Source organism: Elgaria multicarinata, chromosome 22 (assembly GCF_023053635.1).
Source record: "Elgaria multicarinata webbii isolate HBS135686 ecotype San Diego chromosome 22, rElgMul1.1.pri, whole genome shotgun sequence".
NCBI lineage: Eukaryota > Metazoa > Chordata > Lepidosauria > Squamata > Anguidae > Elgaria > Elgaria multicarinata.
Window position 1 is genome coordinate 2,589,640 of NC_086192.1, and position 15,560 is coordinate 2,605,199.

General features: G+C 51.0%; 1 protein-coding gene across 2 annotated transcripts in view; it reads left to right on the forward strand.

Moving 5' to 3' along the window:
- The window catches only part of SPECC1 (sperm antigen with calponin homology and coiled-coil domains 1), a 75,105-nt gene that overhangs the window by 52,614 nt on the left and 6,931 nt on the right, over positions 1 to 15,560 (forward strand). For both annotated transcript variants that reach the window (XM_063146443.1, XM_063146444.1), the window contains 3 exons: positions 538 to 619; positions 7,466 to 7,619; positions 8,299 to 8,401. In XM_063146443.1, the coding sequence (XP_063002513.1) occupies positions 538 to 619; positions 7,466 to 7,619; positions 8,299 to 8,401 (339 nt within the window). The remainder of the gene's footprint in view (positions 1 to 537; positions 620 to 7,465; positions 7,620 to 8,298; positions 8,402 to 15,560) is intronic.

Here is a 15,560-nt window from a genome sequence, read left to right on the forward strand (position 1 = left end):
CTTTTGATACGCCGCCCTCCCAGGCTGACAAGCTCACAAAGTGGTTTCCGTTAAAAACCATTTCAACAATCATCATCACACAAGGAGACAGGGACGAAATGAAAGGGAGAGAAACTTTTTGAAAGCCAGATAAAAACATCCAGCAAGACGGAGGAGGAAAAAGCCTGCTGGGAATTATTGTTTTTGTTTTAATTGTCCAACGAAATCAACTAGCAATAGTTCAAGACTGGCTTCCCTTGTTGTGTGAACCAGGACAGAGAAGCCTATGTGGCAGGGTTTTGCTATTTTATTGTTTTACTCTGTACAGCACCATGTACATTGATGGTGCTATATAAATAAATTAATAATAATAATAATAATCCACAAGAAACATTTACTAAATGGGTCTGATTTGAAACCAACTGGGAATTCTTCTCTCTGTCCGTTCCGATTTTCTCCCTTTTAGGCTGAAATTTTTAGTTTTGTGACTGTGTCGCCTGCTGAATTTTGTTGTTCTTTCTCTCCCCTCTCCTCCCCCCCCCCCCCCCCGGGTTGCAGAGACATTCTACCTTGAGCACCTCAAAGCCCTCTGGAAAAGTATTCTCCAAACCCACTGATCTCCCGGACCTTCCCTTGGCAGGTAAATCGTAGCCAAATGCCACAACGGCAGAAGTAACGCTAATATGTGCATTTTAACCATGCTTTTTAATCATTGCCTACACAGGAAATCACTGAGCCAATCAGACTGGGGCTAGGGAATTCAGGGCGGAAACACACCAACGGCCCTGCCCACCACAGCTGTTCTTTTATTGGTCCGGGGTCCTTTAAAAGGTTCTTGTTCGCTCCAGGCACGGTCACCCAGGGTTGTATGTTTGCAGTCCTTAGCATGTTAGCAGCTGTTCTCCGTTGATACGGAGTGTTTGGATGTGTTGTGCTTGAAAATCGGCCCTGTAAGGTCAGCCCCTGTGAGTTCCTTCCGTTGTATTTATCCATTTATTATTCAAAGCTTATTTGTCCGGCTTCCAAAGATCAGAAATGTGGCAATCCCCTACTTTGCAAGCTTATCATCTGAGAGACATGACACAAAAGGAAAGGGTATTGGGAGGGAGGAGGAAAAGAAGCACATTCGGGTACCCGATTCGTGGTTGCAAAACCTCGGTTCCATCTCTCTTTGCCCCTCCAGCAGCTTTTATTTATTTATTTTTAAATTATTCATCACGTTTTTGTATCGCGCCTTTCCTCCTCCAACACGCCTGAGGGGCCGCAGGGTCTGATACACTAATCCTGCACCGCGTTGAGGGTAAGCGGGACCCATGGAGCCGTTCGATTCTCACACTCCCCATAACTGCACTGCCTGCCAAGGGCTCGGGTCTTGAATTGGCAATTCCGTAAACCAAAACGGAGGCGCCACAGAGCCCTTTACCTCTGACTGCTGGCTCCCTTGCATCACGGCGGAGGATGGTGGTGTGTAGCATCAGTCACAGTGACTGGCTTGCCCTGCGATGCTTCTGGGTTGCCTAAATCAGGGATGCAGAACCTCCGGAGCGTGGACCTAATCGGGTTTCCTGAGGCCCGCAGAGCCTCCTTGGCTTCCTCCGGGGAGCGGGGCAGGAATCTCCTCTGTTATCCCCGTTCTCAGAACGGAGAGGCAGGCCCTGCTCCTTCTAGTGCCGGCTGAACGGGTCCCTTCCACCATACTGGGAGAGACGCGCAACTCCACGCCTCTCCCAGCCCAGAGAAAGGCAAAATGGCCGCAAGGCGCAAGGTTGATGGTGTCAGTGGGCGTGGACACACCCACCGATGTCCTCCGGCCTGCAGAGGGCAATGGGTTTATTATTGATTGATTGATGGCCCTTCCACCCCCACCAAAAAATGCGGCACCCCAGCAAATAATAAATAATATTAGGAGCGGTGCCTTCTGCCCAGAGGGGCGCGCTTTCTAGACTCAGGTACAGCCCGCCCAGGTTCCGTGGCCTGAGACCCTTCCAATTTTGGGCGAGAGCAGTCTCCAGCATCTCTGTTTTTCTGTGCCAGTCGCCCTCCCGTCCTTCTCAGCCGAGGAGGAAATGGGATGAGTGCAGCCAACTTCCTGCCGGTCGTGCCCCCCTGGAGGGCACCTCCTCAATCCCACGCATTGAAACCGAAGCCCAGATTGCCTTGGATGGGGGAACCCCCCCTCGCTTCCTTACGGCTTGCCGCTTGGCTCCCTGGATCCGGACCAAAGAACGTCCCAACGATTAGCGCGTCCTCTGCTTTGTTTTGGCTATTTTCGGCCTTTGTGACGGGCCTTCTCAGCTTTCCCCCGTTTCTTGGGATTTGTGGATTCCTCGCCTCTTGTTTTTGCCTTTTCCTCCCATTCGCCGCTTTCTCTGGCCCGTCGTTTCGGGGCGCCTGGCGAGGAAGCGCAGCTCGAGGGCGTCGCACCTCCGTGCGGATTTGCCACCCCTGATCTTTTTAACCGGAGATGCCGGGGACGAACCCGGGACCTTCGACACTCAACGGATGTGCTCTACCGCTAAGCTACAGCCGGGGCCTAGACTTAGACCACGTCCATCTCTTTGTCCAACCCAGAGTTGTCTACGCAGACCAGCAACTGGTCCCGACCCGAGACCCACCTCGGACTCCCAACCTGCACCACGGGACCCGCTTCCGCAGTTTCACAGTTGCCCAACATGGCAGCCACAGCTTTGCCGCACCCCGGCTGGACTGATCTCACAACCCACTTTGAGGTTGCGACCCGCCAGTCGAAGGCCACTGGATTCTAGCCCAAATCCATGTTCCGTGCAGGTTCTGCGCCACAGGGTGCAACGACACCGTCCGTGGCAGTCCACCTGCCCAGCCTCCTCTTACATCCCTCCAGCGAGGGGGAAGCCACCATCTCCCGTGGCAGATGGGCCCATATTTAGCCAAAATCCACACCCCCTCCCCCTGTCGGTGCTAGACCAGCCCACAATTACCTTATTTTATTTATTCACATTTTTATAGCATTTCTGGCATCGTGGCGCTTTTACAATAACACATAAAACAATAAAACAAGCCTGTTTCATTTTCTGCATGGCTGCCTTTCAGCTCTTTGAAGGCCCTTCTCATGTCCCCCCCCCCAATCACCGTCTCTTCTCCAGGCTAGAACCTTCCCCCCATTTTTTTCAGCCCTTCCTCAGAGGACTCCGTTTCCAGACCCTTGCACCGTCCCTGTGTGCTCCACCACTCAATGCCGGACTCCGTTGCCGCCGTCACGCCATCAACCAATAACCCCTCCCCCCTTCTCTCTCTGTCCGTCTCCATTCCTACTTTTGCACGCGACTCCCATGCCAAGAACAAATCCACCCCCACCCTTGGGCATTGCTGCCCTATCCTCTCCCCCCCCTCCCCCAGTTTTATTAGTCTCCTCTATTGCTGGGACGGCCGCTGCCGTTCGCCTGACGTGATCGGGCAGCTTTGACGTGCCTCCTTCCAGTTCCTTCCTCTTCCTCCTCCCCATTTGCCCCCCCCTCAATGTCTCCTGCTGATCGTTGGATGACCGTGGCTTGCAAGCGTTAGTCACCCGGTCTCCCGTGCCACATGGGGGGGGCGTCTCCCCCCTCAGCCCTCTCAGTGTCTCCCAGCGTCTTTTGAAGGAAGACAGCCTTGCCTCGTGGCTTCCGCAGAGATCTGATAGCCGGCCCGCTACCCTTGCCTGAAGGCCCTTGAGTTGCATGCATCGCGTGGGCGCCCGTCCAAATCGCATCAGCTGCGGGCGCACGGCGCTGCGCTGCGCTGAGTCAGGCCGCCCGTCCCTCTGGGCTCAGCCTGGCTAACAGTGGCTCCCAGGCTCCCTGTTTCTTGCGTTTCTATACCGCCCAAGAGCCAACATTCTTGGGGCAGTTTGCAAAGATTAAAAAACAAACACCCCAAAATACACTCTAAGCCATACAGCACCGTTTGCATACAAAAGTATAAAGCACTTTTGCGCTATCGACAATTCAAAAATACATATCCCACGGCCCTTACATGCTGTCAAATGACCTGGTGCTGAAAACCCCCAGCGATGCCAGGTGGAAAAGCATTCTACAATTGGGGGGGCCACCACTGAGAAAGACTCCAAGTTTCCCTCAGAGGAGGACCTCTGGTGAAGATCGTGGTGTTTCGGATAGGTTCATACCAGACGATGCTTCTTCCTGGGCAGAGAACAGTCTTTCCCCGTCATTTGCATCCTTTAAACTTGGAGTTTGCAGGGAATGAATGCTCGTGAGGACAGCCATTCTCTCTGTAGACGGACCCAGGAGTCAGTCCCTCTGGTCGCCGGTGCCGGTTTCTGAGCCCGATTTCAAGGGCTGCTTTTAACTGTCAAGGCCTGATAGTAATATGAGTTGGCAATTTCTGCTCTTCTAGATCATATTGAAACATCTTTTTATGTTTTTTTTTTATCATATCCACTTTCGTGTGGCTTTTATTTTATCTTGATAGGCTGGAGTGCTGGGCTGAAAACAACAGAATGGAATTTAATAGGGATAAATGCCAAGTTCTACATCTAGGAAATAGAAACCAAAGGCACAGTTACAAGATGGGGGATACTTGGCTCAGCAATACTACAAACGAGAAGGATCTTGGAATTGTTGTAGATCACAGGCTGAATATGAGCCAACACTGCAATATGGCTGCAAGAAAGGCCAATGCTATTTTGGGCTGCATTAACAGAAGTATAGCTTCCAAATCGCGTGAGGTACTGGTTCCTCTCTATTCGGCCCTGGTTAGGCCTCATCTAGAGTATTGCGTCCAGTTCTGGGCTCCACAATTCAAGAAGGACGCAGACAAGCTGGAGTGTGTTCAGAGGAGGGCAACCAGGATGATCAGGGCTCTGGAAACAAAGCCCTATGAAGAGAGACTGAAAGAACTGGGCATGTTTAGCCTGGAGAAGAGAAGATTGAGGGGAGGCATGATAGCACTCTTCAAATACTTAAAAGGTTGTCACACAGAGGAGGGCCCGGATCTCTTCTCGATCCTCCCAGAGTGCAGGACACGGAATAATGGGCTCAAGTTAAAGGAAGCCAGATTCCGGCTGGACATCAGGAAAAACTTCCTGACTGTTAGAGCAGTCCGACAATGGAACCAGTTCCCTAGGGAGGTTGTGGGCTCTCCCACACTAGAGGCCTTCAAGAGGCAGCTGGACAACCATCTGTCAGGTATGCTTTAGGGTGGATTCCTGCATTGAACAGGGGGTTGGACTCGATGGCCTTGGAGGCACCTTCCAACTCTGCTATTCTATGATTGTGTATGACACCTTGGGAGAGTGGCCTAGAGATAGATAGATAGATAGATAGATCTAATCCTGTGGAATTATGATGCCACGAGAGATGTTGACGGCCTGCTCCCAGGTTCGATTCCCCGGCACCTCTGGCTTAAAAAGCAGAGCGGCTTGAAATTCTGCACCCTGTTCGTTTCGCCAGATTTCTCCAGGAGAAGGAGAAATGACCCCTCTGCCTCTTGAGGGTGGGTCTCACTGCTACCAGCAGAATGATGAGTGGTGAATCTTGGTGAAAACCACTGCTCTTTGTGGCATCTGTGGGTCAAGAGCTTTCCAATGAAGTGCGTTTCGTGAGAATCGGTCAGCAGGAAGGCGGTCAAAAAGGGGATGACCATCTTAACTCCTGACGTTGAGTTATATATATAAGATCGCTCCAGCCGGGAGTGGACATGGCCAACTTTCTGCGGATTGCATCCAGAACCATGTCGCAAGCCAACTTTTTGACGGGAACCTACCCCCACCTCCCTTATGGCAGGGGAAAAGAAGGCGTGTTTGAATAGGCGTACATTTTTCAACCCGGGAACGAAGAAAGGGTAGAATTCGTTTTTTTTGCAAGGCTGCAGAGAGAATGTTAAAAGTCATTTACTGTATCCAGCCATTATCTTAATTGATCAGTTAGATAAACACTTTGAAAGAACCAGAAATCTCTCAAGGGAACTCCTGTTTACTGGAACAACCAACCAAAAGAGCAGGATCCGTGGCGTTGGCTGGGTCGGGTTGTTGGCTTTGTTTTTGTTTGCTGTCTCCCCTAATTGTCCTGGCTCGCTCGTAAAGTCGTCCGTCTGTCTTTCCAACCGGCGGATGTTTTTGCACACAGGGCGGGGGGAGAAATTCCCCAAATTTCACGGATACACTGATAGGGCCTGAGCTAGCGGTGACTAACCAAGAAAAAGGTCTTGGGGTTGCGGCAAACAGTTCGGTGAAAATGTTGAACCAGTGTGCGGCGGCTGTAAAGGAAAAGAGGCAAACTCAGACGGCCGGATCAAAACGCCCTTAGACCAGCCTTCCTCAACCTGGGGCGCTCCAGATGTGTTGGACTGCACCTCCCAGAATGCCCCAGCCAGCTGGCTGGGGCATTCTGGGAGTTGTAGTCCAACACATCTGGAGGGCCCACGTTGAGGAAGGCTGCCTTAGACGAATCTGTGATGCGCCCACCCATAGAAAACTCTGCCCGGCTCCGGTCGCCGCGCCCAAAGAAAGGATATTGCAGAGTTGGGAATGTTTTAGAAAAAGGTGACTAAAATGGTAGAAAAGGCTATTACCTCTGGGACTGTTTAGCTTAGGAAAAAAGGCGAGGGAGGGGAAACATGATGGAGGTGTACAGAATTCTGCGTGCTGTGGAGAGAGGCCGAAAGGGCTACGGAGCTGCCTCCCTCTCCTTAACATGCTCACACGGTAGCTATTGTTCCCTCTATTTCGGGCTCTCATGCGGTGAGTGCTGTTGGTCTTGCAGCCAAAACAGCATCACCCATGGGCGAGAAGGCAGGTATAAGACAGGGACTCGTGGGGAACCCCAGGACTTGCAGAGGTTAAAAAAACAAAACTTTAGGGGGAAGAAAATCAAAAGGGGCACCCCTCCAAAAAAAACCCAATGAACTGAATGTCTTGTGGAAGAAGAGAGACCGGAATGGAGTATCAAAAAAGGGCATGGCTGTCGGGAGCCTAGAACAAGCGCGCTCCACGATGAGACCTTGCATTGCAGCTCCTGTTTGTTTACTTAATTCCAGACCCACACCCTGTGATGGAGAGGGAGGGCTGGATTATTTGGCAGGCACAGGAAGTCTGCCCGCTTTGCATTGTGGGTAATGGCCGAGGCACTGTGATGGCAGAGGGAGGGCTTCGTGCAGACCTATGGCGAATTCCTCCATGCGTAGCTGCACTCACATGGGATCAGGTTGTAGCACATGAAGCTTCCAACAGCATTTATCTTTTTTTAAAAATTTGTGTGTTTTTTTGGGGGGGGGGGAAAGGGGTACCCAGAGGCAGCAGAGGGGCCATCCGCCTTCCATGCGGGGCTGCCCTTGAAGAGTGTTTGCTGTCACTGTGGCAGAGGGGCAATGAAATCCCGACCCAGTTATCGAAATCCCGTCCGTCTCCTCTGAGGCATGTTCAATGAATTCATTTCTCTCTGCAAGCTGCTAGTCCTCTTGAGACACCTCGCTGCGGGATTCTGGACGTAACGGTGCTTGTTTCTCCCCCCAGACCTGCTTAAAGGGCGAAGTGAGGAGCAGAAGCGAGACCACTTCCTCCGCAAGAGCCCCTCGCTAGAATCTCTGAGCAAGCCCCCCACCATGACCTTCGCCGGCAGGATGCTCACCTCCACCCCCAGCGGCTTGAGACCTCCAAGCAAGCTCAGGTCAGGACGGGGGCAACCTTGAGAAGGGGGAAATCAGGAGGAGGGTCACGGTGCCCCAACCTGGAACCCACCCCATGTCTTGGACTGCAACCCCCATCATTCCCAGCCAGCATTGGGACATGTTGCTCCAGAGAACTAAAACCGAACGGGGGAAGGCCATTGCAGGGAGGGAGATTTAGACGTGGGGAGAGCTGCCGGACAAGAACCCGTCTGCCTCGGGAAGCCCCCTTCGCTGGAGGTTTTTAAGCAGAGGCTGACTGGCTGCCTGCTTTAAAGCCGCTGCATGTGTCCCATTTAAGGGGCCGGTCTAGATGACCTCTATGAGAACCAGTATGGCGTTGTGGTTAGATTGTTGGGCCAGGACTTAGGAGAACTGGGTTCTAGTCCGTCCGTCCCCCCGCCCCCCAGAAATATGAAGCTCACTGGGTGACTTTGGGCCAGGCCTTGTCTCTCAGCCCAACCTACCTCACAGGGTTGTTGTGAGGATCCAACAGAGAGGAGGGGAAGCAGCAGCGCGTGAGCCGCCTTGGCCTCCCTGCAAGAGGGAAAAAGGCGGGACAGAAATGTAATGAAGAAATATAAATAAAGAAGCTTCACGATCCTGGGATTTTCCCTGCCCTGCGCTCGACCACAGGGCGGCCATGACAAAATCTCTTCTTCTTCCCCGTCCTGGTCTTAGCGTGGAGAGGAAGGACCCCTTGGCCGCTTTGGCGAGGGAGTACGGCGGCTCGAAGAGGAACGCCCTGCTCAAGTGGTGTCAGAAGAAGACAGAAGGATACCCAGTAAGTACGGGATGCAGACGGACTTTATGCCGCGGGATGTGGAGTGATTGCCCGCGGGGGGCGAGGCCTGCGGAGGGCGGGATGCAATGATGAGTAAGCATCGCACGGCAGGCTGGGATACTTCCCCGTGAGTCACGTTTGAGGCATCTTTTGCCGTGCTCCCCGCAAAAAGCAGTAGCGCAGTTTTCTTCATTCATGTTCCCAAAACAAGTGTCGTCTTCTCCGTTGTGGGTGGGAGGGTGGGAGAGACGCCGCACATTTTTCCCAGTTGAAAAATGTACATTTTTAGTGAGGTCCGTTTCCCCTCCCTGCAGTTGACAATACGTTCTATTCCCCCGTAAACTGAAGCGTGAAAATGTGGGGCTGGGGAGGAATTGAGCATATTGCAAGTGCGTTTTGGGAACTGTACAGTTGCGAACCCACGCTCAGGAAATTGCGGAAATTTCCACCAGAATTGCGCTCCCGCTCGCATTCGGAGTTGCGAACTGGACACGTTTTGCGTGATTTGCGAATGGGAACGGAATTTCCGCACATCCCTAACACCTGGGGAGGCAGAGGTGGGCCCTGTCCCAAAACATGGGACCGCCCCGTTTCTGCACGTTACCGTTGTAGCAGGCAAGCCAGGCCACCACTGGGCACGTTTGCTGTTGTGCTTCCTTGGAATTACACACACACACACACACACACCCTCTTGGTTCAAAGGACAGCGGAATTCATTTGGTTTATTTTTATTTGGGGGCCTTGGAGGGAACCCGCTGCTACTGCTGCCCTCGCTCCGCCTTTGCGAAAAGGCATCTGTCGGTTTTGGCCCAAGTTTCAGGGAGGTTTTTATTTCTGATACGCTCCCTTCCTGATGCTGTTTTATCTCCCGAGCAAAAGGCTTCTTTTCCCCGGCGCAGAGGAAACTCCGAGGGAGTTTTTGCTCAAGAGCAGCGCTGAGGGCGCGTCTCCGGGTAGCGGGGGAAAGGATATCATGGGATCACATTCTCCAAAAGTGAGCTCACCGGAGATGGATGGACCAGCCATGCCATTTCGATTTCTCTCCATTCCTCACCTTTCCAGATTTAAAGTTCTGTCTGCCCCAAACTTTGAGCGTTTAAAGAAAAAAAAAATCCACAAAATTCACATGCATTTTTAATATTACATTATTATTTACGATTACATGTATCTGAGGAACCCAGCTGTCTTATATAATCCCCTTCCTCTCCATTTTCTCTTCACAACGACCCTTCAAGGTAGGCCAGGCTAAGAGTCAGGGATTGGCCCAAAGTCAGCCAGTAAGCTTCACGGCTGAGTGAGGACTTGAACCCAGATCTCTCGTCCCAGCCAAAACACTAAACACTGCACCACGCCGGCTCTCAATTCTTGTGTGTATTTCTCCCAATATGTGGATTGTTGTACACACCTTTGTCGAATATATGCATTTTTTTTGCAAGCAATTTCCGTAATGTAATATGTTTTCTTAACGTTACGTTCACTAATATATGCAATTTTAGGGTGCACTTAATTTGCCCACTTTTAACACAGTTTTCTTCATTGGCGGGCTCCATTGCGAAATTTGGAGAAGGGTGTACTTCAAAGGGTTAACTGAGTTTCAGCCCAAGTATTTGTTCGTCAGTGCGAAATCAGGCATGTTCGCAGTAAAGTAAAAACTGACTGAATTTCTCCCTTGAGCTGGCTGGCCAGATTATCAGTTGTTCCACGGTTGAGTGGGATTTTGAACTTGTGTTTCTTTCTTCCTAATCTGACATACTGGCCCAGATTTCCCGAACCTGGCGATCTCCAGATGTGTTGGACTGTACCTTCCATCATCCCCCGCTGTGGTGGCTGGGAATGATTGGAATTGAAGTTCAAAACACCCAGAGAGTCCCAGGTTGGGGGACGTTGCTCTGACCCTTACACCGCATTGCCTCTGTTGAACTTTGAATAGGACGGGATCATTCGAAACCCTCACGGTTTCGTCGATGAATACCTCTTTGACCAGTTGGCAGAACTGGAATTCTTTCTGTATATAAAATGCCAGAAGTGATATATGCCAGATGTGAGAAAAGGGGTCATTTTGGGCAAGGCGCTTTGCTTTTGAGAGTGGAGACTTGCATGCACGTCCCCGCTCTCCGAAGTGCACCTTGGGTGTCCCGCTCGGCATGTCCGAGTCCTCACCCATCCCCCTTAAGCCTCTTGACATTGTGACTCTTGGGATAATCCGGTGATGGGATCCATCTCACGCCTCTCAAGAATGCGATTCTGCTTGACCCCGGAGACATCTTATCCTGAGACGCTGATTCTACCCACCCACCCCCGGCTCATAATTCCCAGCTTTTACCCCCTCGCTGAGCAGCCCCGTGCGCGGGCGTCAAGCAAAAGTGTGCGCCGCCGACAGGCCAATCTGGGGCCGTTCCTCCGGGTCTATGTTCCGTGGTGGTTTGGTCTCATTAGCTTCCGTCTTCGTTAATCACGTCATTAGCGATTAAGGCATTATGGAAGAGCTCCAGCGCTGTTTTGCCCGGCCGAAAGAGGAGTCATTTGTCACAGAGCCAAATCCTGAGCTGGATTAAGTCTCTTAGCGCTGTAACGACAACAATAACAAAAAAAGCCCGCAGATATCAAGCGGTGCAATGACCTCTTTTTTTCTTTCAAGCCCATTCCCTCGATGCAGCCTTCCCCAGCCTGGCGCCCTCCAGATACATTGAACGACAACTCCCACTACTCCCAGCAGTGTGGCTGGGGATCATATAAGTTGTAGTCCAGCACATCCGGGGTGGGGAATGTCTCGGTGTGCTTTCGGCCCCCTTACGTCCCCCTTAAACTTGGGACCGCTATCTGCGGTTTGCTATTTCTCTCATGCCGGCCGATGGCTTAAAACTCTCCTGCTGCAGCCGTGCTGGGTGCGTCGGGTAGAGCGAGTGGGAAAGTGCCCGGGGGACAGATTTCCCCTGGTGAATTTTATTTCCTGTTGTTGTTGTTGTTTTGAACGGCAAAATAGAGCTATGCTTAAAAAATAGAAAGAGGGAAAGGAGAATGCAAAGCCAGGACTCATGGGAATGGTTAAATTCACATTGGGGTAATTAAGGGAGGCTGAGGAGCGCTAATCTCCAACCCACACCCGTCAGGAAGCATTCAAATAGGCTGCAACACGGGAAGTGCTTAATTAAAGGTGCAGGAGAGCCCTTCAAAGGCTGAGTTTCAAACCTGTCAGCGTCTCCTTCTGCCGTACGAAAACGGGGGAGATACCACGTGTGGCTGTTACGAGCTAGCGGCACAGTCTGGAACCGCCTGTCCCAACTGCCCAGAGTAGTTTGGCTATGGGGCAGTATATAAATGCAATAAATAAATAAACCTGGGGCCCTTCGGGAGTCTTGGACTGCAATGCCCATCATTCCCAGCGAGCACGGGCTGGGAATGATGGTAGTTGCAGTCCAACAAGTTGAGGAAGGCTGGAGCGGAACAACATGTCCAGCTGGCAGTGTGTCCTTGCGGTCCACACCTTGGTGACTATCCTGGGAGGCGCGAGGCCTTTCGGGATGGCTCTGAGCACAGCTTGACCCTTTGGCTGCTTGGCAGCTTTCGCTAATCCCCCAAGTAAACATGTAGTGACTCATTAGAGCTTGTCTAAGTGGAGGCCTGTTACCGTAAATGAGACAAATGCGAGGGGCGACTGTATCCTCCCATTTTTTAGCCTCTGCTGCCACCTGAGAAGACTAGGAGGTGGCTGCTGTCCACGTTGGGAAATTCCATCTTTGGATTGTAGACGGCTGCAGCTCTGTTCTAGGAAACAGAGGAAAACCCTGAAAGACGGTGCCGGGTCTTGAGTTCAAATCCCGAAAGCTTACCGGTTGACCTTGGTTGCAGTTCCTCTCTCTCTCTCTTCCTCTACCAGGCGGAATATAAATATTAATTTGTGAACTAAAATAGAAGGCAGGTTGGCTGCTGTTTGCCACAGGCTCTTTCCCCTGAAACGGGCAACTGCGGGAAAGGTGTATTGTCAAGAAATACTTTTGTAAGCCGCCGTGAGAGCCTTTTTTGGCTGAATGGCGGCATAAAAATCCTTAAATAAATAAAATAAATAAATATTGCAGTTGCCAAGATGCGAGGTTGGGAAGCGTACGGCCCTCCTAAAATGCTCCCAGAATCCTTTGCATCAGGCCAACCAAGGTGGAGAGCGTTTCCTCATTTGGAAACCATTTGCCTTACCTCTTTTAAGCATGGCGGCGAAGTTTGCATTACTAGGGCAGCGTCCATGTCTGTGCATCCTTGTTTGTTTCAACGTAGTTTTGACCGTTACAACAACCCTGCGAGGCGGGTTAGGCCCAACATCAGCCACTGAGTGTCATGGTGGAGTGGGGAATTTGAATCTGGGTCTCCCCGGACCCAGTCCAACGTTCTCAACTCAGCTTGCTGCAACCTAACACCTTCCAAGTGTGTGTTGGACTGCCGTTCCCATTGCAGCTCCTTGCTGGCTGGGGATGATGGCACATAGTCCGAGACACCGGGAGGGTGCCAGGCAAGCCTTTTGGTAAGAGTGACGCCTTTAATCGTCCCCATGACAGGAAGTGTTCTTTCACTGCTGTGGTTTTCTTCGTAATCCAAGGGATTTAGGGGGATCGCATATCCGCAGGGAGAGGCGTTTCTCGTCACGAGAGGCGCACCTGATCCAGCCGCGTAGACTTTCCCTCGTTCCTGTGGGAATTCCTCCACATCTGGGTTTCCGACGCCGTTATACGATACTCCCACGATCCGTCCCTCGTGATCGTCGCTCCCTTTGGGGCCAGTTTTGCAGAAGCGGACGCCTCCCAGCGTGGGGTTCCTAGAAGAAGTGGGCCTGTGGGGAAGGACCCAGAGATGTCTTCTTGACGGCCTGTGGGTTTTGTTTTTCCTGGAGGAATGATTTAGAAGCCCGTCGGAGCACAAGTTCCCCCGGCCCGTCTTTCTTATTGGAGACTTCCTGGCTGCAGCCTGCCAACGCCGTCTCCTGCCTGCCCGTAATTTACAACGGCGTCACAGCACCAAAGCTGACAGGGGTCAGGTTGAGATCATCCTCCCGGATTGCCTCATCACTCGGCGCACTTGAACGTGTTTCTGCGGCTCTCTGAGTTGGTGCAGAAGTTAACCACAGACGTAACGGGGGAACCGGACTTAAGACAAGCCCCGAGCCACACACCAAACATTGGGTCCGGAGGGCCAAGGGAGGAGCAGGCCACGATACTCTTTTCTTTACGCTATTTGTCTCTATTTATTTGATTTGTGCCCTGCCTTTCTACCAAGAAAATGGCGCGCAAGCCGACATGAGTCCCCAGCTTCGTAAGCCGGCCTCAACGCTGATATCTCCCCTTTCTGTAAAACCAACCGTGGGTTACAAAGCTGCGGCCGGATGTCTGAAGGTGGCCATTTGCTTCGTCTTTTATATAGTGCCAAGAGTTCTTCAAACAACCTCCAAACCTGAAGTTCCTATTTCCTTCTCAACATTTCAGTTTTTCTTTCGTAAAATTCTAGAATTGGAAGGTCCCAACTTGAAGGAAGGTTCCAACGTGAGGAACCAGTGTGGGGGAAGGTTTCAACCTGACGAATCAACTTGAGGAACCAACCTGAGCTAGAAAGATTAAACTTGAGATTCTTTCTCCTTTCTTGACGTTTCTTTTTTGCTTTTGTAGGGAAGGGGATGTTTAGTGCCCTTGGGACAAACGCCCTGCTCAGGGCAGGAATCCAGTTTCGAGCATCCCTGATTAGGTGGCTGTCCAGTCTCTGCTTGAAGACGTCCAGGGATGGAGAGCCCCCCACCTCCCTGGGCAGTGGGTTCCATGGCCCGACTGCTCTGAACACTAGGACGTTCTTCCTGATGTCCAACCGAAATCTGCCTTCCTGTCACTTAAGCCCATTATTTCGTGCCTCACACTCTTAGATGGTGGAGAACAGGCTGCGAGCCTCTTCTGCGTGACAAACCCTCAGGGACTTGAAAAGTGCTGTCCTATTAGCCCTCCTTCTCAAGGCTAAACATACCCAGTCCTTTCATTCTTTCCTTGTAGGACTTAGTTTCTAGTCCCCTGGTCGTCTTTGCCCTTCTCTGAGCTCGTTTCAATTTATCTGAACCTTTCTTAAAGCGTGGCGGTGGTGTGCAGTACTAGACCCAGTATTGGTGTGCAGTACTAGAACCACAATTCAAGAAGGACGCAGACAAGCTGGAGCGTGTCCAGAGGAGGGCAACCAGGATGATCAGGGGTCTGGAAACAAAGCCCTATGAAGAGAGACTGAAAGAACTGGGCATGTTTAGCCTGCAGAAGAGAAGATTGAGGGGAGACATGATAGCACTCTTTAAATACTTAAAAGGTTGTCACACAGAGGAGGGCCAGGATCTCTTCTCGATCCTCCCGGAGTGCAGGACACGGAATAATGGGCTCAAGTTAAAGGAAGCCAGATTCCAGCTGGACATCAGGAAAAACTTCCTGACTGTTAGAGCAGTACAACAATGGAATCAGTTACCCAGGGAGGTTGTGGGCTCTCCCACACTAGAGGCCTTCAAGAGGCAGCTGGACAAGCATCGGTCAGGGATGCTTTAGGGTGGATTCCTGCATTGAGCAGGGGGTTGGACTCGATGGCCTTGTAGGCCCCTTCCAACTCTGCTATTCTATGATTCTATGATTGAGGTGAGGTTTGACCATTGCAGAGAAAAATGGAACTATCGTTGAAACTCTAATTCTATTGATGCTACCTAAAATTGCATTTTTTGATAGCTTCCTGTATCTGGGAAGGATTTGAATCTAATCAGTCTCTTCCTGTTTTTTTTAAAAAGAAATCTGTTTGTTTCTTATCAAGATTTAACTCCCACCTTTCTGTAAAAGACTTGCAATCTGAACTTTCTTAGAAGTGAGGAGGAGGAGGAGGAGGAAGAGGAGGAGAGAGAAAAGCAATATTAATAACATCCGTGAAAACAATCTGAAAACAAAAAGTCTACAGCTGCAATCCTGGGTGTGTTTTCTCTGGGACTAAGTCCCCTTGAACTGATTAGAACTGAATTCTCAGAGAAATGCACAGAGGATCAAATTATAAAAGGCAGCAAAGACATAAGAACATCATGACAAATGAAGTGCTGCAAAGCAAAACAAATTAAAACTCATTTATTTCAGCTCACTTTCTCTTAAATTGCATTTGCAACTGCTCCTCTCAG